Raw genomic sequence first — 26,485 nt, 5'->3', positions numbered from 1 at the left:
TTTTACGCTCTAGCTGCAGTAAATTTCATTTTACGGTCTATCAAGAAAATGCTTTTCTAAGGCATGTGGGGTAGCTACAGTCTGGCCATGCTGAGGGGGAGTAAACTATGTAGAAGTGCATGAAAGGAAAAATAACAACAAACAAATGGACACAAAACAACAACAAAAAACTAAGGAGCTTAAAAGAATGGTAACCTACCCTCCCCACAGAGAAAACAGAGCTGTTAACCAATATTTAATATTAAAATTTTAAATAATTACTACTAAAATGGGTATTAGTAACAAAGAGTACACTCTTCTCTGAGCATCCCCTTTCTTTTAGCTTACTGAAGTTTTAACCTGTGTCTGACTTCTGAATGGTTTAACCCTCTTCAAGAAGATGAAATAAGGAGCCTGTCCCACAAAGAGCAGCATGGGAAGGACAGAAACAGAGCAAAAGACCTAAGCACAAGGAAGACCTGGCTCTATCTCCCTGGCAAAACAGTACTGAAGCAATTAAATAAACCACTCTAGGATCTGGGTGCAATTTCTGGAACTGTGCATACATGTCACAGGAAATTTGCATGGCTGTAACAGAGAAAATTCATTTTAAATCTATCCCAGTCTAGCAGTGGTATGTGAACACAGTTTGAGAAAGGTTGAAATGTCCTAAAAATTTCACAGATCCTGCCAGACTAGCTCCTCCTAACTCCAAAATTGCTCTCACCCTACCTTTCAGAGATTCCGAGGCCCTGTGGCTTAATTATGCCTTCCTACTTCCAATTAGGGAACATAAAAAATGTTACATGACTAATTTTGAAATATTCACCATTCAGGAAAAAGGACATGTATTGATTCAGTTGTCCTCTATGAATAGTACAGCCTACTTTCACCCCAACTGTTGAGTGTTCAGAAGCAGGGCCGGCTCTAGGCACCAGCAAACCAAGCACGTGCTTGGGGTGACACTTTTCAAGGGGCAGCACTCTGCCACTCCCTTTTATTTTTTGCGCTTGGGGCGACAAAAAACCTAAAGCCGGCCCTGTTCAGAAGCGTGTCTCGCTCCCAGCTGAAGTATCCCAGAGCAGAGGTTGTGGTGAAATCAGGCTGTAGGGCTTCAGAAGTGAAAGGATCTAGGTCCACAGCTAGAAAAAAAATATGAAGATAGTTCTACTATTCTAGAATCCAAAGGCAACTAACTATCATACATGCTAAAAACCCCTCAATATAGCATAATATGTCATACTAACATGACACCTTTATCTGATAATCTAAAAATAAGCCAAAAGTATTAGGGGCTAAGTCCTGAAGGTTTTACCCAGTTTTTACCCATTATTTACTTGGCCTTCAGTAGAAATTTTGCCTGATGAAGAGCTGAGTGAAAGCTAGGTGAAGACTTTTAGGATCAGCCCCAATTAATAAATTCTGAAAACACCATCTGTCAGGCAGGAACTGATGATAAACTACATACTGATGGTATCTGTCTTCTTGTTTTTAAATGTGGATATTACAGAAAATGTCCTGTCAGCACAGACATACATAGTTCCTGCATATTCTGATAAGAGAACCTCTATGGCCACTGCTGAAATCTACACTCATTTATAGGCACATCCATCTCAGCCCTAACAAAGGCAAACACTCACTAGTGTATTCCAGAAGGTGGGGTTTTTTTAATTTTATTTATTTCCCCCTCTTAATCCCACACAACCACAGATTTGGCTTCCTTCACAAAATAAATGGAGAGAAACCAAACCAAACCAAACCAAACAATATAAGAAAAGCCAGAATGAACTCCTTGGTTTTGATTTTCTGTATTGCAAGCTAATATATAGGCTGCCAAAATGAAAGGAAAAAATTCAGAAAAGGAGGGGCTCTTCTGAGAACTTTCATTTACTGAAGTTCCCATAACCAAGGAAACTACTTTCTTTGTCTGTACATCTTTGAGAATGGCTGCCTCATTATACAGGCAAAAAAGAGACAAAGAAACAGGTTTTTAAATGAAAATACTACGACTAAAATTTGGCAAACTTGCAAGAGTAATTTTTACTTGTCTTCTATTCTAGTCTTTTTTCTTTGATTCCCTTGAGACTCAAGCTATTTTAATGATTATTACCAGATTTCTTCTTCTTTTGTCATTTTTTGTTAAGGTGACTGTGATGGAAAGAATCCCAAAGTGCCCATTTGATATTTATAAGAATGTGAGCATACCAATAGCTGCATTTTCCCCTCTCTCTCTCTCTCATGTACACACACACATATTTATTACCACTTCCGTTGTTAATGGCCTTTCAGAATTTCCATCCTAACCTTTGTTTTCAGGGCTTCCTGCCAGGGAAGGTGTGATTCTTTTTTCTTTTATTAACAATGTTTGAAACAAATCTATCTGGACATTTTGAAGATATAAAAGTACAATTCAGTGTAGAAGCTGGTGTTTCTTTGTACTCCAGTCTCTCTCGCTCTTTTTTTTAATGGAAAGTTTTTATCGCATTTAGCCTACAATATGGATAAAGTTTTTGGTCTGGGAAAAAGTACAAATTGTTTTGTTTAGTAAAATAGATGTCGCACATGCACAGTAACTTTTTTTGCCATTAAAAAAACAAACAAACAGTTACTTACCTGTTCTGTAATTGTTGTTTTTTGAGATGTGTCACACTTGTCCATTCCAGTCTTGGTGTCTCTGAGGCCAGGGCATGGCCACTGGAACCTTCTTCCCCCAGCAATACCTTCTAGGTGGCTTGAGCTCCCCCTGGCGTGGCACACCACTACATTCAGTATGAAGGCCAAAGCCACCCTTAGCCCTGCTCAATTCCTTCTTGCTGAAACTCCAATATAGAGCAGTAGTCACAGAATGGACATAAACAACATGTCTCAAAGAGCAACAGTCACAGAACAGGTTAGTAACTGCTTTTTCTTCTTCAAGGGATTACGTGTGTGCGTTTCACTCTTGGTGACTCACAAGCCACAGAAGAAGAGTCTATTTTAATACAGATTGGAGAACAACTCAACGCCCTTTAGCATCGTCTCTGGAATCTTGCCCAAAAGGCCAATTGTGACCTCATCAACTGAGCTGTGACTGTGTCATGCAGAGTGACACTAGCCAACCTACAGCACATGCATATACAGGATGCAACCAAGAAGAAATTCTCTAAATGGAGAGTGGTTGACCTCTCTCTCTGTCAGCGACTGCTATGAACAGCTGGGATAATTTACAAAAGTGTCTGGTTCAATCTAGATAAAATTGAAAGGATCTTCTGACATCCAAGGTATGCAAACATTCTTCCGCCCTTTTTGTATTGTGACAAAGTTCCTCCACTACCTTGGTGGGTCTTGCGCTTATTGGCGGATTTGCTCACCTTGGAGCTTCACGGCACCCCTTAGTTTGGCTGTTTTCGTGAACCCACAGTCCAGGTCAACTCCTCCTGTGTCTGACCAGGAGCTGGGAGGTTTGGGGGGAACCTAGGCCCGCCCTCTACTCCGGGTTCCAGCCCAGGGCCCTGTGGAATGTAGCTGTCTAGAGTGTCTCCTGGAACAGCTGTGTGACAGCTACAACTCCCTGGGCTATTTCCCCATGGCCTCTTCCCAACACCTTCTTTATCCTCACTATAGGACCTTCCTCCTGGTGTCTGATAATGCTCATAAACCTCAGTCCTCCAACAGTCCGCGTTCTCACTCTCAGCCCCTAGTGCCTCTTGCTCCCAGCTGCTCACACGCACACCACAAACTGAAGTGAGCTCCTTTTTAAAACCCAGGTGCCCTGATTAGCCTGCCTTAATTGATTCTAGCAGCTTCTTGATTGGCTGCAGGTGTTCTAATCAGCTTGTCTGTCTTAACTGTCTCCAGAAGGTTCCTGATTGTTCTGGAACCGCCCCTGTCACCTTACCCAGGGAAAAGGGACCTACTTAGCCTGGGGATAATATATCTTCTATTATTCTCCTGTAGCCATGTGGCCCAACCCTGTCACATATTCCGCCCGCCCCCCGTCCCCCTCCCCCGCTCAACACTATGGGGTTGGGCAACTTGGGTCGTCAGGCAGTGTACTCTTGACAAGCCATCTGCATTGCCTTGGTGGCTTCCAGCCCAGTGTTGTATGGTGAATTGGAAAGGTTTTAGGGACAGGAACCACCTGGTCACCCTTGCATTCTTCTCTTTATTTCGCTGCATCCACTGGAGGGGTGCATGGTTGGTTACAAGGGTAAACCGTCGTCCCAGAAGGTAACAACGTAGTGTTTCCATGGCCCATTTCACAGCTAATCACTCTCTTTCAACCACGGCATACTTCTGCTCTCTCGGGAGAAGTTTCCTACTGAGGTAAAGGATTGGGTGTTCTTCATCTCCGAAATCTGCGATAGGACAGCTCCCAATCCTACTTCAGATCCATCTGTTTGTAAATTGAATTCTTTGTTGAAGTCTGGGGCGATAAGCATGGGGTTATTGCAGAGGGCTGTTCTTAGATCCATGAATGCTTTCTCTGTGGCATCTGTCCACTTCACCATGTCTGGACCCCGGGCTTTTATCAGATCTGTCAGAGGACTCGCTCTGGTAGCAAAATGGGGACTAAATCGTCGGTAGTACCCCACCACACCCAGGAATGCCCGGACTTGCTTTTTCTGATTCGGCCAGGGCCAATTTTGGATAGCCTCTAGTTTGTTTAGTTGGGGCTTGACCATGCCCCTTCCTACAATGTAGCTAAGGTATTTAGCTTCAGCTAGCCCTATAGCACAGTTGGCTGGGTTGGCTGTGAGGCCAGCCCATCTTAGCATGTCCTGAACCGCTTCCACCTTTCCTAAGTGGGTTTCCCAGTCGGGGGTGTGAATAATCACATCATCCAGGTATGCTGCTGCATAACTGGTATGGGGCTGTAGGAGCTTGTCCATAAGACGCTGGAAGTTGGCAGGTGCCCCATGCAGTCCAAAAGGAAGAACAGTATATTGAAACAGACCCTCTGGTGCAGAGAATGCCGTCTTTTCTTTCGCATCTTTGGCAAGGGGAATCTGCCAGTATCCCTTTGTTAAATCAAGGGTGGTCAAAAATCAGGCATTGCCCAGGCGGTCAACTAACTCATCGATACGGGGTATGGGGTGTGCATCGAATTTGGATATCTCATTCAGCCTGCAAAAGTCATTACAAAACCTAGTGGTGCCATCAGGTTTGGGCACCAACACAATCGGGCTTGACCACTGACGGTGGGACTCTTCGATGACTCCCATCTCCAACATTCTTTTTACCTCTGCCTTGATCTCCCTTTTTGCTGCTGGGACCCGATAGGGCCTTAAAGTTACCTTTGCCCCAGGGTCTGTGATAATGTGGTGATATGCTTCGGTGGTCCGGCCTGGTTTGGTTGAAAACACATCCTGGTATCGGTTGATCATCTCAGTTACCTCCTTCTTCTGGTTTGGTGTCAGATCAATGGATATCCTGATCTGCTCCTGCATGTTATTTCCCTGGATCGGGGTCTCTTGGGCCACTACACACTCCTCTCATTGGTGCCAAGGCTTTAAGAGGTTAATGTGATAAATTTGTTCTTGTTTCCGGCGTCCTGGCTGCCGCACCTTGTAGGTTACTTCCCCCACGGGTTCAACCACATCATAGGGCCCCTGCCATTGGACAAAATGCTTGCTTTCTGCTATGGGTACCAACACCATCACCTGATCCCCTGGTTGGAACTGTCGGACTTTTGCCTGGCGATTGTAATGGGTTCACTGGGCCTCCTGCGCCTTTTCCAAATGTTCTGGTACAATAGGGGTGACCCGGGCTATCCGTTCTCGCATCTGCAACATATGGTCAATTATGTTTCTCCCTTCACTGGGTTCCTCTTCCCAGATTTCTTTTGCGATATCTAGTATGCCACGGGGGTGGCGTCCGTATAATAATTCAAAAGGGGAAAACCCAGTTGAGGCCTGAGGTACCTCCCGGATTGCAAACATAAGATAGGGTAGTAGGGTGTCCCAATCTTTCCCGTCCCGACTTACCACTTTCCTTATCATTGCCTTGAGGGTTCGGTTAAACCTTTCTATACCAGCCCATCAGTCTGCGGATGATAGACTGAAGTTCTCAGGGTATGTATATGGAGCAGTGTACAGAGGTCCTTCATTAGCTTCGACATAAATGGGGTACCTTGGTCTGTTAATATCTCCTTTGGTAGCCCCACTCGGGCAAAGATCCCAACCAACTCTTTAGCTATTGTTTTAGAGGCCATCTTCCGCAGGGGGTCGGCTTCTGGGTAGCGAGTAGCATAATCCAGAATGACAAGTATATATTGCAAAAAGAAAAGGAGTACTTGTGGCACCTTAGAGACTAACCAATTTATCTGAGCATAAGCTTTCGTGAGCTACAGCTCACTTCATCGGATGCTGTAGCTCACGAAAGCTTATGCTCAAATAAATTGGTTAGTCTCTAAGGTGCCACAAGTACTCCTTTTCTTTTTGCGAATACAGACTAACATGGCTGCTACTCTGAAGTATATATTGGTGGCCCCAGGCTGTCTTCTCCAGGGGTCCCACTACATCCATGGCTATTTGCTCAAAGGAGAACTCTATGATGGGAAGGGGTACTAAAGGTGCCCTCAAGTGGGGACGGGGACTGTGCAGCTGATGCTCCGGGCAGGACACACAGTACCTCCGCACTTCTTTATGTACTCCGGGCCAGAAGAATTGTCACAGAATCTGTGCGAGGGTCTTCTCTACCCCCAATTGCTCCCCAAAAAGATGACTATGGGCCAGACTTAATACAGCATTCTGGTGTTTTTGAGGTACTGGGATCTGCTGTACCTTCTGCCCCTGTACTGGTGCAACCCGGTATAAGAGATTCTTCTTCATTATGAAGCAGGGTCCTGGTCCCTGGGTTTTCCCTTCCATGGGGACCCCATCTATTTCAGTCACCTCCTTCCTAATGTTGTCGTACCTTGGGTCTTCAGCCTGGCCCCGTCCAAAATTTCCTCTCTCGGGGCTAATCTGCCTGAGATCTAGGGGGCCAGTCTCTGTTGCCTCTACTGGTTCAGAGGCGTTAGGGTGTGGGTCAGACCCGGGTGCTTCTCCCTCCTGGGTGGCCTCCTTTTCAGCTGCTCGGGTCCGCTTACCTATGAGAACGACCCTCTGGCTTTGGGCCAGTATTCGGGTTCCCAAGGCCTTAGCTGCCCTTCTTTCCCTTTTCATCTTTCTACGCTGTCTGGGAGTGGAGAACAAATCTGGGGATATTTCAGAGAAGGTTGGGGGTTGATAGTCTACTGTGGATGCCTCACTACTTTCAGGGCTTCCCCCTTTCTCCAATTCCCCAACCGGGAGTAAGTCTCGAAACCCTGGGAAGTCCCTCCCTATAAGCACTGGGTATGGGAGTTTAGGGACTACACCTGCTGCTACCTCTTTCCCCTCAATCTCGATTTTTACTGGGATGGTGGGGTAATAACCAACTGTCCCATGGACGCATGTTATCCCCATACACTTAGCCCACAGCAGCTGACTACGCTTCAGGAGCTTCCCCAAGACAAGCATGATAGCACTCCCTGAATCAACCAGTGCTGTGGTCTCTACCCCATTTAGCTTCACTGGTCTGGTGTACATATGTGGGGTTAGTGAGACGACCACAAGATGGATTAGGGAGCATGGGTCTGCCCAGTTTCCCAGGTTACACTGCATAGACTCCTCGGCATTGGGACACTGTGCAGCTATGTGTCACCACTCCCTGCAGGCCTAACATCTGTATGGAGCCCTAGGCGTTCCCCCGTCTCTTGGTTTGGGCAGTCTAACATCACGATCCTCTTTCCCCTCAGTGCTCCGACTCTTTGTGGTTTCTGGTGGGCCTTCAGCCCCTCTCTTTTTCCACCTGGGCTCTCCTGGTGGCCCAGTCACCCAAGCTCTAGGGCTTGGTGATGCTAGTTTACCCCAAGGTGCTTCTTCCTTAACTGGTCGGGTCAGCTCCCTTGTCGTCCTTTGCCTTTCTACCAGCGCGACAACCTCGTCATAGGTGGAGGGTTCATTCTGGCTTACCGAGACGCGAAGGTCTGGCGGTAGTCCTCTCATGTAACGGTTGATGACAAGAACCTCTAGTATCTTCTCTGGACTCTGGGACTCAGTTTGTAACCACTTTCATTCAAGATGGATGAGGTCATATAATTGGGACCGCGGGGTTTTGTTTTCCTGGTATCTCCACTCATGATATCGCTGGTCCCGCACTGCGGTCCTTAACCCAGATCTGTCCAGGATCTCTGCTTTCAGCTGGGGGTAGTCTGCCGCAGCCTCTTCAGGCAAATCATATTCGGCCTTCTGGGTCTCCCCACACAGGAATGGAGCGAGGATGCCAGACCACTGTTCTTGGGGCCAAACCTCCTGCAGAGCTGTCCTCTCAAAGGCCAGGAGGTATGCCTCTACATTATCCTCCCGCATCATTTTCTGCAGCCAATTGCTGGCCCGCATGATCTGCGTCCCATCATGGGCGTGGTTCAGCTCTGTAAAGGCCTTTACCTCGTTTACCACTTCCTGCAACATAGCCCGGTCTTGAGCAGCCTGGTCCATCAGCAGGCGATTAGTCTCTTGCTGCAGCTGCACTGCCTCCTGTTGGGCTGCTGCCTGGACATGGGTAGCCTCCTGCTGGGCAGCCGTGGCTTGTATCAGTGCCTGCACTACCTCTTCCATTGTCGTGAAAAAAAAGAAAAAATAGACCTTCTCCCCCTTTTTTTTCCCTCCAAACACCCTCCTTCTTCCGCCGCGCTGTGGACACCAAATCCCACTGCTGACACCAGTTGTGACAAAGTTCCTCCTCTACCTTGGTGGGTCATGTGCTTACTGGTGGATTTGCTCACCTTGGAGCTTCATGCCAGCCCTTAGTTTGACTGTTTTGATGAACCCACAGTCCAGGTCAACTCCTCCTGTGTCTGACCAGGAGTTGGGAGGTTTGGGGGGAACCTAGGCCCGCCCTCTACTCTGGGTTCCAGCCCAGGGCCCTGTGGAATGCAGCTGTCTAGAGTGCCTCCTGGAATAACTGTGCAACAGCTACAACTCCCTAGGCTACTTCCCCATGGCCTTCTCCCAACACCTTTTTCATCCCCACTATAGGACCTTCCTCCTGGTGTCTGATAATGCTTGTACACTTCAGTCCTCCAACAGTCCGCATTCTCACTCTCAGTTCCTAGGGCCTCTTGCTCCCAGCCCCTCACAAGCACACCACAAACTGAAATGAGCTCCTTTTTAAAACCCAGGTACCCTGATTAGCCTGCCAGCCTTGATTCTAGCAGCTTCTTGATTGGCTGCAGGTGTTCTAATCAGCCTGTCTGTCTTAATTGTCTCCAGAAGATTCCTGATAGTTCTGGAACCTTCCCTGTTACCTTACCCAGGGAAAAGGGGCCTACTTAGGCTGGGGATAATATATCTGCCTTCTATTACTCTCCTGTAGCCATCTGGCCTGACCCTGTCACAGTATATGGGTCTGCCCAGTTGTGAGCAGAAATCAGGCAAATAAATTGGCTGGTTAATGTGGAAAGAGGAAACCACCTTTGGGGAAAACTTCAGATGAGGGTGCAGGTAAACCTTATCCTTAAAACAGATTGTATATGCAGTCCCCAACATTAATGCCTGCAGCTCCCCTATCCTTCTGGCCAAGGTAATGGCCACCAGAAAAGCCATCTTCATTGAAGGAAGCAGGAGAGAAAAAGGTGGCCAGTGATTCAAATGGGGGACCCAAAAGCCTTAACAATAGTAAGTTTAAATCCCATGAGGGAATAGGGTTTTGCATTTGAGGATATGATTTAACTAAGCAGTTTAAAAACCTAAGGGACACGTCATTGGAGAAAACAGTCATTATCCACCTTAGGATGGAAAGCTGAAAGTAGTGTCAAGATATACTTTGGTGGAACTAACTGCCAAATCTTGATGTTTCAGGTTTTATAAGTAGTCCAGAACATGTTGAACTGAAGAACTCAGTAACGCCCCATTTTGGTGAGACCAGATGGAGCTATGCCTCTATTTAGCAAGGTAAGTAGCTTTTGTTGAAGGCTTTCTACTATATAGCAGGATCTCTTGAACCTCTTTCAAGCAAGACTGCTCTCTAGTGGAACATCTTTGCAGTTATGTGAAGGGATTGTAGGCTCAGGTGAAGAAGGCAACTGGGATCCTGGGAGATTTGTTCCTAGTCCAGTGGAAGTGAAATTGGAAGTTTCACTGACAGCGCCAGGAGAGTGGAGAACCAGTGCTGGGGGCCACGCCGGTGTTATAAGTGTGCCTGTCCTGGTCTTCTCTTATTTTTAGCAATAATCTGTGAATGAGCAGGACTGGTGGAAGAGAGAAGAGGGGCATGCTTGACCACATTCGTAAAACGGCATCTGTTATGGCATGTAAAATGTGGCCCTGTAGGGAACAGAACTTCTGACACTTTTTGTTGGACTTCGTTGCAAGTAGGTCTATTTGGGGAAACTCCCACTGTTGGAAGAAGTATCTAGTCACATCTGGGTGAACAGACCACTTGCAATTTGTAAATTACTCCTTGGGGAATTCTGCAACACTGTGCAATGCAGAAGTTTGGAGAAATTAACATTATGCACACATAATTTCCTTTCCTCACAGAAATGGGCTGCAGTGCTGCTCAGCAGAGCCCAACTTAGAAGACACTGCTGAGAAGAGAGAAAGAGGGAGCTAGAGCGTTCCTGGCAGCTGCAGTTCCCAGCATGCCCTGAGGGAAGGAGAGGGTGGCACACAGTAAACTCTGTGCAGCCTGGGTCCGACCATCAGGCTGTTTCTCCCTCTGCAGCCCTTGGATCGGGGGAAGGGGGGCAGGTGTCTGGCCAAGGGGGGCGGCCCGCAGCTGGCCTCTGGAGGGGAAGGGGTGCAGGTATCTGGGATGAGGGGTCCTGCGGTTGGGCTCTGGGGAGGAGGGGGTTCAGGTGTATTGGCTACCGGGAGCACAGGTGCTCTCTGGGGAGGGAGAAGGGGGCAGAGAAACAGGAACTGGGTTATCACAGGCGTTTCTTTAACTCTCTACTCCTGGGGGGAAATCTGTGTGTTTTTTTATTGTTACAGACATATTTCCTGACAGGTATTTTGAAATAAATTACCAAAACAATTGAAACTGGTGTTATTATGTAGTGTTTTTTTGACAAATAAATTTTGCAGAATTTTAAAATATTGTGTGCAGAATTTTTTTTGTTGTTGTTGCAGAATTCCCCCAGGAGTAGTATATGATCTGCTCAGGTGGCCTGCTAGGTCATTCTGCATGCCCTGCAAGTAAGATTTTTCTAGATCTACTGAGTTGGGAATACTCCCAGAATAAATTAATTTCTTGACATAGTGGAGAAGAGTGGACACCCATCTGCTTGTTGAGGTAAAATATTGCTGTTGTGTTGTTTGTGACTACTAATAGGCTGCCTCCCCTGATCTGTGATAGAAATACCTGGCACACCTGTCTGACAGCTTTCAGTTCCCGGACACTAATGTGTAAAGGTAAGTCGTCTGAGGACCACAGACCCTGTGTTTGTAGAGAACTTAGGCGGGCTCACTATTCTAGGGCCAAAGCATGTCATTAGTGTGAGAGTCAGTTACAGGTGGGCAACGGAAAGCCTACACATGCCTTGGCTGGATTTGTCCACCATTCTAGGGAGATGAAGACATGGGAGAGCACACTTATCACCGAGTCTCACTGATAGTGGCTTGTTGAGTAGACTGATGACAACCAGCCCTGAAGAATTTTGAGTCAGTCTGAAGTATTGAACCATATAGGTGCAAGAAGCCATGTGACCTAGAAGCCTCACATAAATTGTTTGAGGCTTTTGGGAGTATTTTAGTTTAGTATTGTCACAGGACAAGATAACCATATAAGAGGGGTTCAAGCCTAGCTCTGCACTGTTGCTCGTTTATACAAGGAACAGGGGTATTGTGGGGCTGATTATTCCCAGGACATATGGGGACTATAAGCCTTACAGCAATGTATGTTGCGGGGAAAAAAAGGAGAGATATAAGATAGACAGATCCCTTTTGTCTGGTTGGTGAGAGGCCCATATGGAGCAGGAGCTGCTTGCAGGCCATCCCAGTGAGGGAACCTGCAGAGAGAAAAGTCACCAATGAGCTGTTCAGTGAGAGGAAAGACAGAGGAAGGAGTCAGACCTGTTGTGGACAGTTTGGAACAGGCTAGTCAATCTATCCTGAAGAAAAAAAACATGGATAGGAATCATTTCCTCTATAATTTAAAAACTATTTGTATTATATTCTCATTCTTATATGTCCCTCATTACTGTACTATCTGAGGGCCTTCCAGAAATACAGTAAATGATGTGACTAGCACATTTGTGTGAGCCTTCATTAAACTAGACCCCACAAGGGGGGCTATTCAAACTCCAGGGGCAGGTTTTAATTCCTGTCATAATAAACTGAATACTATTTCATCTTGAATGTCTGATTTGGTGCATAGGGATGAGTGGACAGAAAATAGTGTTATAGCCATTGAACGGGAGGGGAGGAAGACTCCGTTTTGGAGCCTCTTCAGGAAATCAGTAAAACATTGAGTGATCTTATTATGGATTTTGTAATGTTACATAGATAATTAATGTATTTGAAAATTATCTTGGATAAAAGCTGTGATAGTTACACACTTGGCCTTCCTTGAGAACTTGAGGGGGATATTAATTTGTTTGTGATTTTATTAATAACTTTAATCCTACTCTTCAAGTCTCTAAAATATTTCATATTTCAGCTAAAAATATTTTTCCTGTGATTCTTGCTAAACTGATCCTACATTCTGCTATTGCCACTCTGGTATTGTTGAGTGTTTGATTTTGAATGGTTGATGAGTTATATTTGAAAAATATTACTACTTCCCCCCCCCCAAGTTAAGAAAGTACATATTTTCCCAGATAGTGCTAAAAACTCATTTATATTTTAAAAAGAAAAAAAAATGTATTCTTTGGCTTTTAAAGCATTGGTTATTTTTTGCTCCTAAACTATGGCTTTACAAAGATCAGAAAAAATAATCTTTTCTTAGAATTTGCTGATTCTAGTGAATTTTATCTTCCACAGAAGGTAGTACCTGAATTAGACAAAGAAGGGAAACTCTTTCTTTGTTGCCATGGATTCAATTACTTGTTTTTGTCAGTTGATTACCTATACCTTACTTTATTTTGATTCATCAAGCAGAAAAAAGAATATATATGCAATATTTCTACTTACAGATGTAGCCAATGATTTTCGTTTAGTGTTCTCTTATTGGGTGATGTTATGATTAATATGTTATGTCACATATAATCATTGTATGTTAGAATAAAGTTGTAGATTATAGAAGTATAAGTGAACACTAAACTAAAATAATTGGCTACACATGCATGAAACCGTGCAGTTCGAAATTATATATTGTGGCAGAGCTCTGACCTTGTCCCCGTGGGACCCGCTCTTCTACTGTGACCCTCCATGTAGTCCTTCTCTCTCTAGCACCAGGGTTACAGTCTACTGAGCTCTTTTCGTCATAAGCCAGCAAGGAAGTTGGTGAGAGAACCCCCACAGTCTCTGTTTTCCCTATGGGCTTATTCCCAAACAGTTTAGCCTCCTGTCCTGACAGGGGCCAGTCTTCCCCTCCCAGGAGGTGTTTCTTTAGTGTCGGGTTGTGGGGAACCCGGGCCCACCCTCTACTCCGGGTTCCAGCCAAGGGACCCTAATGGCAGCAGCTGTTGGCAGCCGACCTTTCACTGCCAGATTTTCTACATTTTCCTGGGCCACTTCCTCACAGCTCTCCCGCTTCCCTCTCTTAACGCCTTCTTCACCCTTACCTTAGGGCTCCCTTTCCAGTGGCTTGAGGTTGTCTTCATTACCCAGCGCTTCAGCCGCACTTCCTCTGGTTCCCTGGCTCTCCTTAGCCTGACTGGAGTGAGCCCTTTTATAGTATCAGAGGGGCCTTAATTAGAGTCAGGTGTTCACATTAGCTTAACGGCCTCACCTGACTCTTTGCAGGTTAATTGGAGTCAGGTGTTCTCATTAGCCTGGAGCAGCCCCTGCTCTGGTCAGTCAGGGAACAAAAAACTGCTTATCCACCGGCCAGTATATCTGCCTTCTATTACTTTGCTGTACCCAACTGGCCTGGGTCTATCACTATATATATATATCCAATGTGTAAATATAAATATTACATATTTTAAAGAGGTGTGGATAACTAATTATTTTGAGTCAAAATAGTTTATATGTTTAAGTTTATAGTAATGTTCTTTCTGACTTTTAATTTACTCATGATCAATTATTGTATTTGAAAATTATTTTTTAAAATATCTGCTGTTCTTCACCTATAGATATTGCTTTACATCCATAACTGCAGGGAATGTCAGTGGTGTAAAAAAAAGGTACTAAAAAGGTTTCATATAAACTGAAGTACAGCAATCCATTTCCTCCATCAAAAATTTTGCTTTCTTCCCTGAGGAAAGAATACAACTAAATCTTTCATTCACCTGGTTATAAACAGTGTATTCAATAGAAATCTCTATTTCTGATACGTCTAAATGTTTCTCCAGTATTTATCATAGAGATTTTCCCCCACAGAAAATGATTTCACTTTCTCTGTATTGAAAGAATCCAGTAAAATTGTGAGAGGCATTCTGTAAACTCAGAGATACAGTAGTCACAGTTTTATCTCTGTCACTTTAAACTAACAATTTGAAGTGTGTTTTTCCACATTACTACAAAACTTGCAAAACGTTTCATTTATTGCTAAGATCTCCATACAAGACCTGCTTGAGGTATTTTTCTAAATGTTTCGGAACACTGTTTTTTCTTAGAAGTGCTCTGTTATCCCATCCACATTAAATCAGACTCACCTATTCCTCCTTAATGGACAATTTAGCTCCAACACTGCAAAAAAAATGTTTTGTGAGCAAACATACTAATTAACAAAATGAATTTCCTATAGCCATTCCCTTTTGCATTCACCTTCTGTGAATATTTGAACCATTGAGGTAATTCATTAATACGAATATTCACACAATACAGCATTGCACTTGAAATATTCAAGATGAGATGGGACTCAGTTCAACATAGGAGGAGGGACTCTGAATATTCATTGTCATAGCCCTGGCACAGAGGCAACTGGACTACTTATACAAGGGAATTACCACACCCCTTGCAATTAGAACTGTGCAATGAGCCCAGGAGGCCTGTCTAAGTTACAGCAGTTTCTCAAGGTTAATTTATAGGCTTCAGGACTAAAGACCCTCAATAACGGTGTAATGCAGCCCCAGCACCAAAATGCCACTTCTATGTCCAAAATGCTTTCAAAGAGCTTGCAATGGGACCCTCTGAGGGTGTCTCACAGCTCTCTTCCACAGTGCCTGCATTGTGCATAATCCTTCCCCAGCCAGAAATGGGACTTTTAGATCCCCTTTATGCCTCACCTGCCCTTCCATTAGGTGATCTCACACCATATCTGCATCCAGACAATAAATCTTACAATAGCCTATTTTTTCTAGGAAGGATGTGTTGGACACCTATGTGTCCCACATAGGTAAAGGTTTATTTGTTTCTTAAACATCCTAATTCTACTTATCAGCTACCTCTCCCTAAGTGTATCTACAATCACTTCTCCTGGTAAATAAAGTTACACTGATCCATTATGTGAACAGAAACAAACAAAACCAATGCATGACATCCATAACCAGTGACAACCAACACAGCTTGGGCTCTCTGTTACCATTGCTGTTTGGAAGTGTTCTTCCTTGTGCTGAGCAGTGTATTGGTAGGGGTGTACAATAATCTTATAGTTTACATTATATTATCGTTATTTGTGGTGCTGTAAAGTTTTGTTATGTATTGCAATTTGCACTAGCTGGTTGGATTCTCTTCTCTAACGGATCAAGTTCAGTGTTGCGTGGTTGTTGGACGTATAGTAATTGTTTTGGTCCTGGGTTACACAATTTTTGTAAATTTTTGCAATTTTTATGCAGCTGGAGGCGACATGAAGTTTTCTAACAGGGTGATTAAATTGTAAGTCAGTTTTAGGTAAATATGTTGGGAAATGGTTGCAGTCCCCAACGTGGCTGCTTGGGGGAAAGGCATTGCTTTATGCAACAGGACTTAAACAGAACCCATGCATCTGAGGAAGTGGGCTGTAGCCCACGAAAGCTTATGCGCTAATAAATTTGTTAGCGTCTAAGGTGCCACAAGTACTCCTCCTCCCCACTTTTAAATGTTTCCAGGGGATGGTTCTAAAGGAATCTCCAGACCTTAAAATGGAAGTACAGTTATAGTTATGTATTACAATGTTTAAGCTTTAACATCTGTTTCACTTCCAAGCATGTGCCTGGGGTTGACAGTGGCATACCAGATCCAATGTCTCATTTCCAGATCGACAGATTCCGGGAGCTGGCACCAGGAGCCATCAAGGAACCCAAAAGGATGCCACTAGCTCTATGGAACCTTGGCGCATGATGTTTGTCAGTGTAGCACAGAGGTTGGTGGCTCTGTGAACATTATGGAGCTATGGAAGGAGTTTTGATGTTTGTGTGCAATTGCAGGATCTGGAAGGCCTGTCACCAATATGACCCATTACATCTCCACTCGTCTTTGGCCCTTACATTTGTCAGTAGGCTGAACAATTACCCAGATCCTTGCAGCAGTTATTTAGTTTGAAGGTTTCTAATGGGGCACTCTTGAAGCACCAATCTTATGGAGGATACATGTTGGTCCCAATACTGTTAATATGCTTAGGCATCTGGTGCAATCTGGAACCCACATGTCACTGTGGACAGGTAGTGGCCTTATTCAGGACAGCATTTCTGGTAGCATTTTTTTTTTTTTTTTAGTTTTTCAGATAAGCGAGCTAATATCTACGTCCTGTAGGGATTCTTCTGGAAGGGCTTTGGAACTGAGGGATATACACGGGGAAGGGGGGAGGTGGAGAGGGGATTGGTTATATTAACCTTAAAAAAGTCAAAGATGGCTCAAGGACGCTGGGCTGAATTCATTAATCTGCAGGATGGTGGCAAGCCCTGGATCTGCCCTTCAGAGGCTGTGAGGGCGTACACGGTGATAAGACCAGGGAGCAATGGACCCCTCTTTATTCACAATGATGGCAGTCCACTCACAATATACCAGGATGGGGAATGACACGGTTGGGGATCCCAGCACATGAATTTGGTTCCCACTCACTCAGGATTCCGGCAACAACAGCAGTGGCCCAGCTGGGTATGGGGCCTAGTGCAATTCACGCAATTGGGTATTAGGCATGCTGAAGCATACAGAAAATATGCAAAACCCCAGGTGGGGGAATCCGTTTTAAATTTTCCATTGTGTTTTCAGTCCAAATGCTGGCAGACGGGCCTGTGGATCTGTGGGCATAGTGCTGTTTCCTGGGCACAGCTTGGAGGTTTGCATCTGGGCCTCAGTGGTGAAGCAGTTCTGAGCTGCAAGGGAGGAGGGACACATTATGGGACCAGAAGATGCCCCTTTTGTACACTGTGGGGATCTGTGAGCTGACATCAGATATAATTATGTTTCACATTGGGGAAAATGATTTGGGAACGTTTAAAGGGACAGATTTAATGACCAGATCTCAGAGGGACTTGGGGCAGATCATGGAACTTTTCCCAGGAATAAAAATGGTGTGGTCAGACATGTTGCGATGCAGGATAAGGAGAGGAACTGTGAAGCCCCCACAAGCCAAAAACACTAGGAGGTATGCGAATAGGGAGGTAGCCAGATTTATGGGTGCCATGGTGGCAGCCAGTCATTTCGCATCTGGACATAGCATACGGTGCACCAGAATTATTCATTTCAGACTTGGAAGCTGACACGTTTTCAGCTGATATTAAAGGGGGCATTAAGAGATGTCTCGGGACCCAGCTAGTATGTGGGGAGGCAGACAAACTAGTTGCTGGTGCCTCCTTATGGCAGATGTCCAGTGCAGGTACTCTATAGGGAAGGGATACAGGGATCAGATAAAATGGATTGGTAAAGAATTAAAAAGAGGTATTCTTTAAAGGAGCGGAAACAGGGGAGGAGGGGTTCAGCGCTATAACTGGTATGGCAGGGAGCCATCCTCCTTCTTCATAGGCCCTCTGTAACCCTCATTCGAGGGGGGGAGATGGTGAGAACCCAGAAGTGGGTTGGCTGGGGTCCAGGATGGGTAAGGGGCATGGCTGACAGAAGCACCCTAGGTATATATTGAAATGATTATGGAATTACCTGCACCGTATATTTTTATCTGTTGGGTACTCACAGACATTTAAGAATAAAGTTGCAGCCTAATTAAATCGCACCCAGCGTCTGTTGTAGTTGTCTGAGTGTGAGCAACATTGCAGCTTGGCAAACAAAAGTGGGGAGGCTATGGGACCACTGTGGAGGAAAAAAGGATTAAACCGTGATTGGGAGATTTTTGAAATACCAGGTGCAATTTACTGAACGTTTTATGTTATTTTTTCAGTGACAAGTATTAAATATACAACTATAAAGAAGTAAATATGAAAATAGAATACTAAATCAGAAATATAAAATAACTATTCCCATGCAGACAAAAAAAAAGTTTATCCATCTCCCACAAAAAAGAGTAAATAAATAAATAATCAATCCAACATTTATATTTAAACAGAGGAAACCTACCTGGTACTAGTTTATACTACTAGACTTGCTTGTGATGAGCTAATTATGTTTTATGAACAAACCAACAAATGTAGACTAACTCCTCAGTTCTGCCCCATCTCCCCAAAGTTTTCCTGTAGCTTTTCCCCATGAAAAAAAATATTATTTCTCTCTCCCCCCTCCAGTGGCCTGGTTTTCTATTGCTAGTACCATTTCTAGTAATTTGGGCCACAATTTAGGGAACCACTCAAGCAGAAGTTCACATCCATCCATGTTCAGCAAAGCATGTGCCTAAGTTACATTGCATTCCATGGAAGCTTTGCGGAAAAGGAATGTTTTACTGAACTGGGGCCTTTCCCCCTGTATAAAGTGGGTTTAAAAGGCCACCAGTCTGATCTGGCAATGATTCATAGCCACTTGGCACAAGTTCAAAAGGCTATGCCAGAAGTCAGGTAATGGAGACTAGCCCAACCGTTTTTCTTCCTTCTCTCCTGTCATTCCTGTCTCCATCTCACCCAGTTTACTCACTCCCAGCTCACTTACCTCTTTTCCTTCCACACTGAATTAGCTACTCCCTCTTGCTTTCCCTCCCACTGCACACCCAGTTTCACAAAGTTTAAGGCCAGCCCCGGAGCACCCATGGAGTCGAAGCCTTTGGGCCAGATGGGACTAGTAGATCACCTAGTCTGACCTCCTCTGTATTACAGATGATTAAATTTCACCCAGATGCCCCTACATTGATCCCAATTACTTTAGTGAGACTAAAGCATTTCAATGTTCAGGAGACTAAACTGTTGGTGTGTCACTGTCAGAGAACAGGAGAGATCTGGGTGCCACCAATGCCTGAGGCCCATGCAATGTCAACGGAATTTATTAGATGAGATATACCCAGATGATGCCAGCAGGAGAGGAAGGTGAAAAGCCCAAGACCTCTGCAAATCTGACCTGGAGAATAATTCCCTCCCAACCCCAAATATGGTGATCAGTTTGACTATGAACATAGAATCATAGAACTGGAAGCGACCTTGAGGGGTAATCTAGTCCAGTCCCCTGCACTCAAGGAAAGACTAAGTATTATCTAGACCATCCCTTACAGGTGTTTGTCCAACCTGCTTTCAAAAATCTCCAATGATGGAGATTCCACAACCTCCCTAGGCAATTTATTCTAGTGCTTAACCACTCCGACAGTTAGGAAGTTTTTCCTCACATGAGCAAGAGACACCAACCAGGCATCTAAGAAAGAAGGTTCTCTGTACCACCTCACAGCACTGATTCACTCCATCCAATGCCCCATTTCCAGCTGTGTGCAAACTATGATGCTTCAAGAGGAAGATTCAAACAAACAAACAAACAGATAGACAGACAGACAGACAGACAAACCAACCAACCAACCAACCCAGAATACATCTGTCCAACTGTGTACTGGAGAAAAAGAATCCTTTGTGACCTCTGCAGATGACCACTGGAGCCCTGAAGCATGAGATTTGATTATTGTCTTTGTCTTAATGCAGAGCTGCAAGTGCTTTGAGCTGTTGAGGGTAATACAGGCAATCCTGTTCTCCCCCTGGCTGACGAATGAAGGAGACAGTTGATAGATTACATGGTCAGAAAGTACTACCATGACCATCCAACCCAAAACTGGATTAAAACGTACTTTTTAGAAAAAAAATATCTAATCTTACTTAGAAGACTCCACGCAAGAGTGAGACCACCACCACCACCACATCTGGCAAACTGTTTCAATGTTTAATTACCCTCTCCACTAAGAAATTACATCATTTCAATGTATTATTATTTATAACTTCAACTTCCAGACACTGGTTTTTGTTATGCCTTGTCTGTGAGATTGAAAAGTCCAGTTCTCTATTAACTCTTCTCTTTTATATCAGCTCATATTTCTCTCTCTCTACTATGTTCTGTCTTCTTTTGCCCATGTCCATGTCCATAGTTTGTTCTCTTGGCCAACCTTCACTTTATCTTCTCTCTTTTTGCCTTCTGGGACTGTCATAGCTCACTATTTGCCTCCCTCTATTTTTTTCCATTCTCCCCAAAGCCATCTGTTTACTATCTTTCCCACCTTAATTAATCAAATCTCTGTCTTTCAATCAATTCTCAGCATCACAGTTCCTTCAGTCAATACCAAGTTACTCTCTGGGTAAGCAAATATAAAAGCATACTGGGGAACCTATCACAGTTTTGTAGGGGAAAAAACACTTCTCTCACAAACAGATGCAATTCAAAAAGCATCCAGCAGGGGCACTGCTCTGAGAACAACAATGTTGAGCGGGTGTTACTTGTCTCCATTTTATATATTTCTCCTATCACCAGCTTCTGTTACCATTGTCAAATTTTACAGTGACATAGTGCCCAGTCTGCCATTTCTATCAGTAAAATGTTGTCCCTCTTCCTTTGAAAAAGTCCCACTGACAGAATTAAAGTTTTTAAAATATAATTTGAGAACATACTCTTACTCAGCTATTACCTTTTTGATTATTCTACATTGTTTTGATACTGTTCTTTTCATACCCCTTGTCAATAACTTATTACTATGGGATATTAAACTGTTGTCACTTAACAATAACGAATACAACTCAGGGAACAAAGTGTCAAAGTGCATATTTCATATAAAACTGGTCAACTCAGCTTATCCCTTTCAAGTTTTCATTAGAGATTGCATAACCTGTCAATATTTTCCAGCTCATTTATAGTAATTGCCTATGTTTCTACCGGCAAAAAATTAAGAAAAGTTAAATAAAAGTGTGACTTGAAATACTTACCTCCTTACTTGGCAAGAAGTTGTTTTGCTTAAATTGATTTAAAAAGAATGTGTTCAAGAGGCTCTGCAAAAGTAACAGCCAAGGTTTTCTAACATTTTCTAAGAAATCAGCATTTTTGAGACTAATGATTCTCTCATAATCATTTCTCATTTCTCCAAATCTATAATAGCTGTGACCTTAACAAACAAGCAGGTAATTATGGAAGAAAAATTCAGTAGATTTTGACTCTATACATGGTATGTGTATGTAGGGCTTTTAGTTTTTAAATATTCTTCCTCATCATATCTTTTAACCTAAATAAAAACAAACATTTATCAAATAACGGCATCCTCTTTCTTCTCTGTCAAGTGGTGTGCATATTAAACTGAAAGGAAACACAAATAAAAATAACACATTCCCCTCAACTATGAGTCAGCAAAAATGTTTCTACTAAAGATTTATGGATATACAGGCAACTCTTTTGCTTATCCATGAATCATTTGAAGCCTAGAGGTATTTTAGCTGAAGCCTGGCAATAGAAGAAAATTTGAGCTACAGAAACATAGCTATCTCAAAGAAAAAAAAATAGTGTACAAATATGTCAGCAAACTGTACACAAGGAATCTGCCCACTGGTATGCTGGCCCAGGCCTTAAATGTACTGCATTTTTACTGAAGGATGCTAGTCTGGATAGTTATGAAAATCCCACTTTATGGATATTTTAATATCCCTCACCTACTACCTCAAGGATAATAAGAGAAAATGGGACTATAATGCTACATTCAAAAATCAAAACACTATCACCACTTTGACTTCAGTTGAAAAGAAAATGTTAATTGCATGCAGTCCTAATAAAGTCAACAAAATAATCAAGAACAAAACATGCTGAATCATAATCCACTGAAATGTGTCATTGAAATTATTCCACTGAGCACAGAAGAAACCCTCAAAAAGCATCTCTACTCTGCTCACAATGTGCGGGGTTAGGGAGTAGATTTTGAAAGAGACACACATAGATATCTAGGTCCATTAATAGGAATGTAGGTACATTTTGGTCCTTTAGTTTAAACTTGAGACTCTTGTAAATCATAGGGATGGATAGAGTCAATAAACACTAATTGGACTAGATATCTATGGTTAAGAAAAAAATTAGGAATCATCACAGTCATAAAAGTTCTGTGCATGGAAGAAGAGGCCTTTGTTGACTTAGCCCACTTGCTGATGCCTGCTAAAGAAAGTTTGTAAAAGAAGGCAGACAGGCCATTATTACAGTTTTCATACCTAAGCATCGGGTCTCAGTTCCACTCCAGAGTCCAGAAGAGAGACATTCCCTTACAGTAGAGCCAACTAGCATGAATCCGGAATCACAAGTGAATATAGCTGTAGATCCATATGTGATTTGAGTTCCAATCTTATTCCCATTGGGAGGTACAGGAAGTTCTCCACAAGAAATAACTTTAAGGGAAAAAATACACATTTTGTATTGAGCATTGCACTAAAAACATTTAATACGTATTTTTGACTGGTTAAAATAAACATTGGAGGGTAGTCTATTCTGATCTGTGGGAGAAATGGATACAGAAATCTGTGTGTAAAATAAAGAATATGTCATGAGGACTCAAGCTCAACATTTGAAAAATATTTTAAACTATCACTGTAAAATTATTTTTTAAAAAACTGTTAAGAACATTTTAATCAACAAAAATCATTGATATTTAATTATCTAGGGTTTTTTTGAATGAAATATAAATGTTTCTATGCTCACTTTGTTATTATTTTTGTAAAACAATATATTTGAGGTTTTTTTGGACAGAGGTTATATTATTTAATTTGTATCCTGTACGTCATTGTACATCACATGCCTTAGCTTTTATAAAACACAGATTCTTAATATTGGATGAATTATGTTCAGTGACCCCATTATTTTAGTCACAATCCAGAGAATTTTCTGATTTAGAAGGAGACAAAGTTTTCTCTTTAAAAAAATTAAAATAAATAGAAATAGTGGCATTAGGAAAATGAACTTCAGTGCTACCTCTGAAAAACTTTAGGTGTACAGTTAGATGAATGAGGCCTTAACACAATATAGAAGGATGGGATTTTGCTATAGATAGCACTCCAAAGTTGTGATGAATTGCTACTTTCTCTTTGGAAGAGTCAAAGCAGGTTTTACCTTCAATATTTCAACATAGACGGGCCTACATTATTTTAAAAGAACTCCCATTTGTGATGGGGTCCCCTCCAATTAAATCTGGAATTTCCAAAAAGATTAAAATAATTTAAATTATTAATTATTAAGTATCTTAGACTGTATTTTGGAGTCCTTTATCTATTAATAGTTGTAACTGTGTTCTCTCCTACATAAGGATTACTATAAATATTGTATATTAGCAATCTGTACATTTTGTTACAGACTTTATATTCAGATGCACCACAAACACTAATTTTGACCCTCTTTCCAGAAGAATGGTAGTTATTTGGTTCTTTAGAAGGGAAAAACAATGAAATACTGGTTGTGTAGTCCCCATTTAATGATAGAAGTCCAAACCTTTCAAACATGGGGGCTTTCACCTTTATAAAAGTGGCCTGATTCACATAGGTGCCTATATTTAGCCACACAAGGTTAAATATTTTAGCCTCCTTTCTTAAAAGTACCTGTCTCCATTATACTTCATATTCACTACTTCTCACTCTTTAAGCCCATGCAGCCAGGTGGTGCCATTAGGATAGCAGCTTGTGGTGAAGATGATGCAGATCCTTGCCACCCCAAGGAAGCTCCGAAAGAAAAATCCCTCCCTACTTCTCGGCTGTCCCAGGTGAGTGTGAAAGCTGTACCATGCTCCTAGTGCACCTAGACAGTGTTCTTGACCCTTTTGCGGTGTCTTGTACCACTGTTGGCTATAGGAGAAAATACTTCACTAAGGACAGAACACTATTGTGTCTGATCCTTGCATGGGGTGTGCAGGATAGAGTGGAGAGAAACCTTGTGCTCTGTTCATTCCCTTCTGTGTACCTGTGCTAGTGACAGACACCTCAAGAGGGCAGTTGGGTGTGCACAGTCCTATTACCATGAATGTAATCATCTTGAATTTCATTAACAATAATGGACATTACTTTTAAAAGATTGGCCTTGGGCTTATCCAGGGAGTTGTGTCCCAGGAAGGGTTTTGCTATTCCACTAAACTAGAGGGAAATGTTTTTCTATGTGCCACCTACACAGAAAGTTTACACACAATGCATACTCACTCTGGCAGTAAGGCCTCTCGTTTCTCCAACTCCATGTTCCATTAGCAAGACACTCAATGGATGCTGGTCCCAAACCATAGTAGCCTGGATCACAGCTAAAAACAACTTTTGTTTTGTACTCATAATGTGAACCATTCACTATTCGCCATCTCCCATGTTCCAGAGTAAAGGAATTGATGCTTGGACATGTAACAACTTACAAAACAAAACAAATCAACAACAAAAAACCCCCAATGAGAACAGTATTTGTGGCTCAGGAAGTACAAGTTAACAAGAATATGAAATAAAGAATATTTGTTCTTTTGAATTCAGTGTCAAATTTTAATCATAATGGCTTCCTATTTGGAGTCTGTGTCTGATTTCATAACCTGCCTAGGGCTGAGCTGTAATCCTTATGTTTATGGTCATAAGCATGTTGAATCTTTCTTGGTGAAAGGAACTTTTGCCCCATCTCTGGATCCTATGTTATTTCTCCCCACAACAAATGAGAGTCCCCCACCACCTTCCTAACCTTCTGCCATCCCCAGGGCTAGCATGGTGAGGGAGCACCATAGTTACTCCGTGCTCTGCAGGGTTTTACACACTAGATCCCCAAGACTCACAAGAAGTCTTCTCTTGCTGCTGCTCCCCTTTTCCTGAGGGATAAAGAGATATCAGGAAAGGTTCTGAAATTTACCTTGCTGGGTATGTGTCTGTGTCTCTAGAGACACCTATCTTTTCCCCTTTCCAAAACTCCACAGAATGGGGAATGATCCACATCTGGATGGACACCTAACCTTTCCTAGGCTGAGATTTCTGCTTCAGCATGGTGGCCCATTTGGATTTTCATACCTAATTTATAGCCAAAGAGGTATCCACATGTCCCTGAGGAATTGCATGTGCATTTTCTCCTCAGTGTCATCTCTTAGAGTTTAGGTGGTGCGGGGTCATTAGCATGGAGGTGGAGGGGTTGTAATCTGTATTGGTGCTACACAGTTGTCCATGAGGACCAGGCAGAAAGTGATAAGGAGAGTCTAAGATCTGCTTAAGACTCCATGGCCTTATATTCTGACTTGGCCATGAGGCTCTTGCCAGCTGCTGAAGCAGGAATGCCAAGGACCTGGAACTGAGTTATTAACTTTAATGCATTTTATAATGTATTTCTTTTCCAACTGTCACAGCAGGTTGATTGATATATATATATATATATATATATATATATATATATATATATATATATATAATTGTTTTGATCATTATATATATATATATAATGATCAAAACAAGTTTCATGTACTCAAATGGCTCATCATATTAATTATCCAAAAGCAGAACTCTTAAATAATTTGAAACAGAGCTCCTTTGATCAATGAAAATAAAATTCGGGAAAGTTCTTAGAGATAATTTTGCAATGCTACATACCTACACAACGAGGTGTTTTATTATGATTGCTCCATGTACCATCTGGCTGGCAGACTGCAGTAGTAAGCTCCTTGGATGATAGTCTATACCCATCATTGCAAAAGTAAGTAACGTGAGTGCCAACTAAATAATCCGTAGTTAAGATTCCACCATTTAATGGAGCTTTAGGGATTCCACAAGATATTGCTGAATTAAAAGAATCACAAACAACATGTTATTTACCTCTTTGTGATAAGTTATATCTTGTCTCACTCAAATGTTTTAAGTGTCATACCACAACACTCATATACTAGTGAAGAGGGATTAGTAATGTATTAGTGTATATTTTAGGACCACACAGACTTCATGAGTTCTAAATTTTCAAAGGAACTAAACCTTGGGAGGTTTATAGCTCATTAATCTGTCCTTTTAAAGGTATCTGGGGTTGGGGAGGAAATGAAAGTTATAGTTCAGTAACCCTCTAGCTATCCTTTCAGATTGCAGAGAATGATGAATGACGATGCAGTACGGAAGAGAAGAATAAGAGGAGCAGCATGATCCCATGGATAGGATACTAAACTGAGACTCTAGAGATCTGGTTCT

The 26,485-nt window shown here is 42.7% G+C and overlaps 1 protein-coding gene across 3 annotated transcripts in view; it reads right to left on the bottom strand.

The window, feature by feature from the left end:
• Nucleotides 1-26,485, bottom strand: part of CSMD3 (CUB and Sushi multiple domains 3) — a 1,168,908-nt gene that overhangs the window by 95,546 nt on the left and 1,046,877 nt on the right. For 2 of the 3 annotated variants that reach the window (XM_077808852.1, XM_077808854.1), the window contains 3 exons: nucleotides 25,904-26,089; nucleotides 24,503-24,697; nucleotides 22,538-22,711 (listed from right to left, as the gene is read on the bottom strand). In XM_077808852.1, the coding sequence (XP_077664978.1) occupies nucleotides 22,538-22,711; nucleotides 24,503-24,697; nucleotides 25,904-26,089 (555 nt within the window). The remainder of the gene's footprint in view (nucleotides 1-22,537; nucleotides 22,712-24,502; nucleotides 24,698-25,903; nucleotides 26,090-26,485) is intronic. The other variant, XM_077808853.1, reaches the window with a different exon arrangement.

The sequence above is a fragment of the Eretmochelys imbricata genome, chromosome 2, assembly GCF_965152235.1.
Source record: "Eretmochelys imbricata isolate rEreImb1 chromosome 2, rEreImb1.hap1, whole genome shotgun sequence".
NCBI classification, from domain to species: Eukaryota; Metazoa; Chordata; order Testudines; family Cheloniidae; genus Eretmochelys; species Eretmochelys imbricata.
Note: the sequence above shows the minus strand (reverse complement) of the source record. Positions and strands in the feature narration are given on the sequence as shown.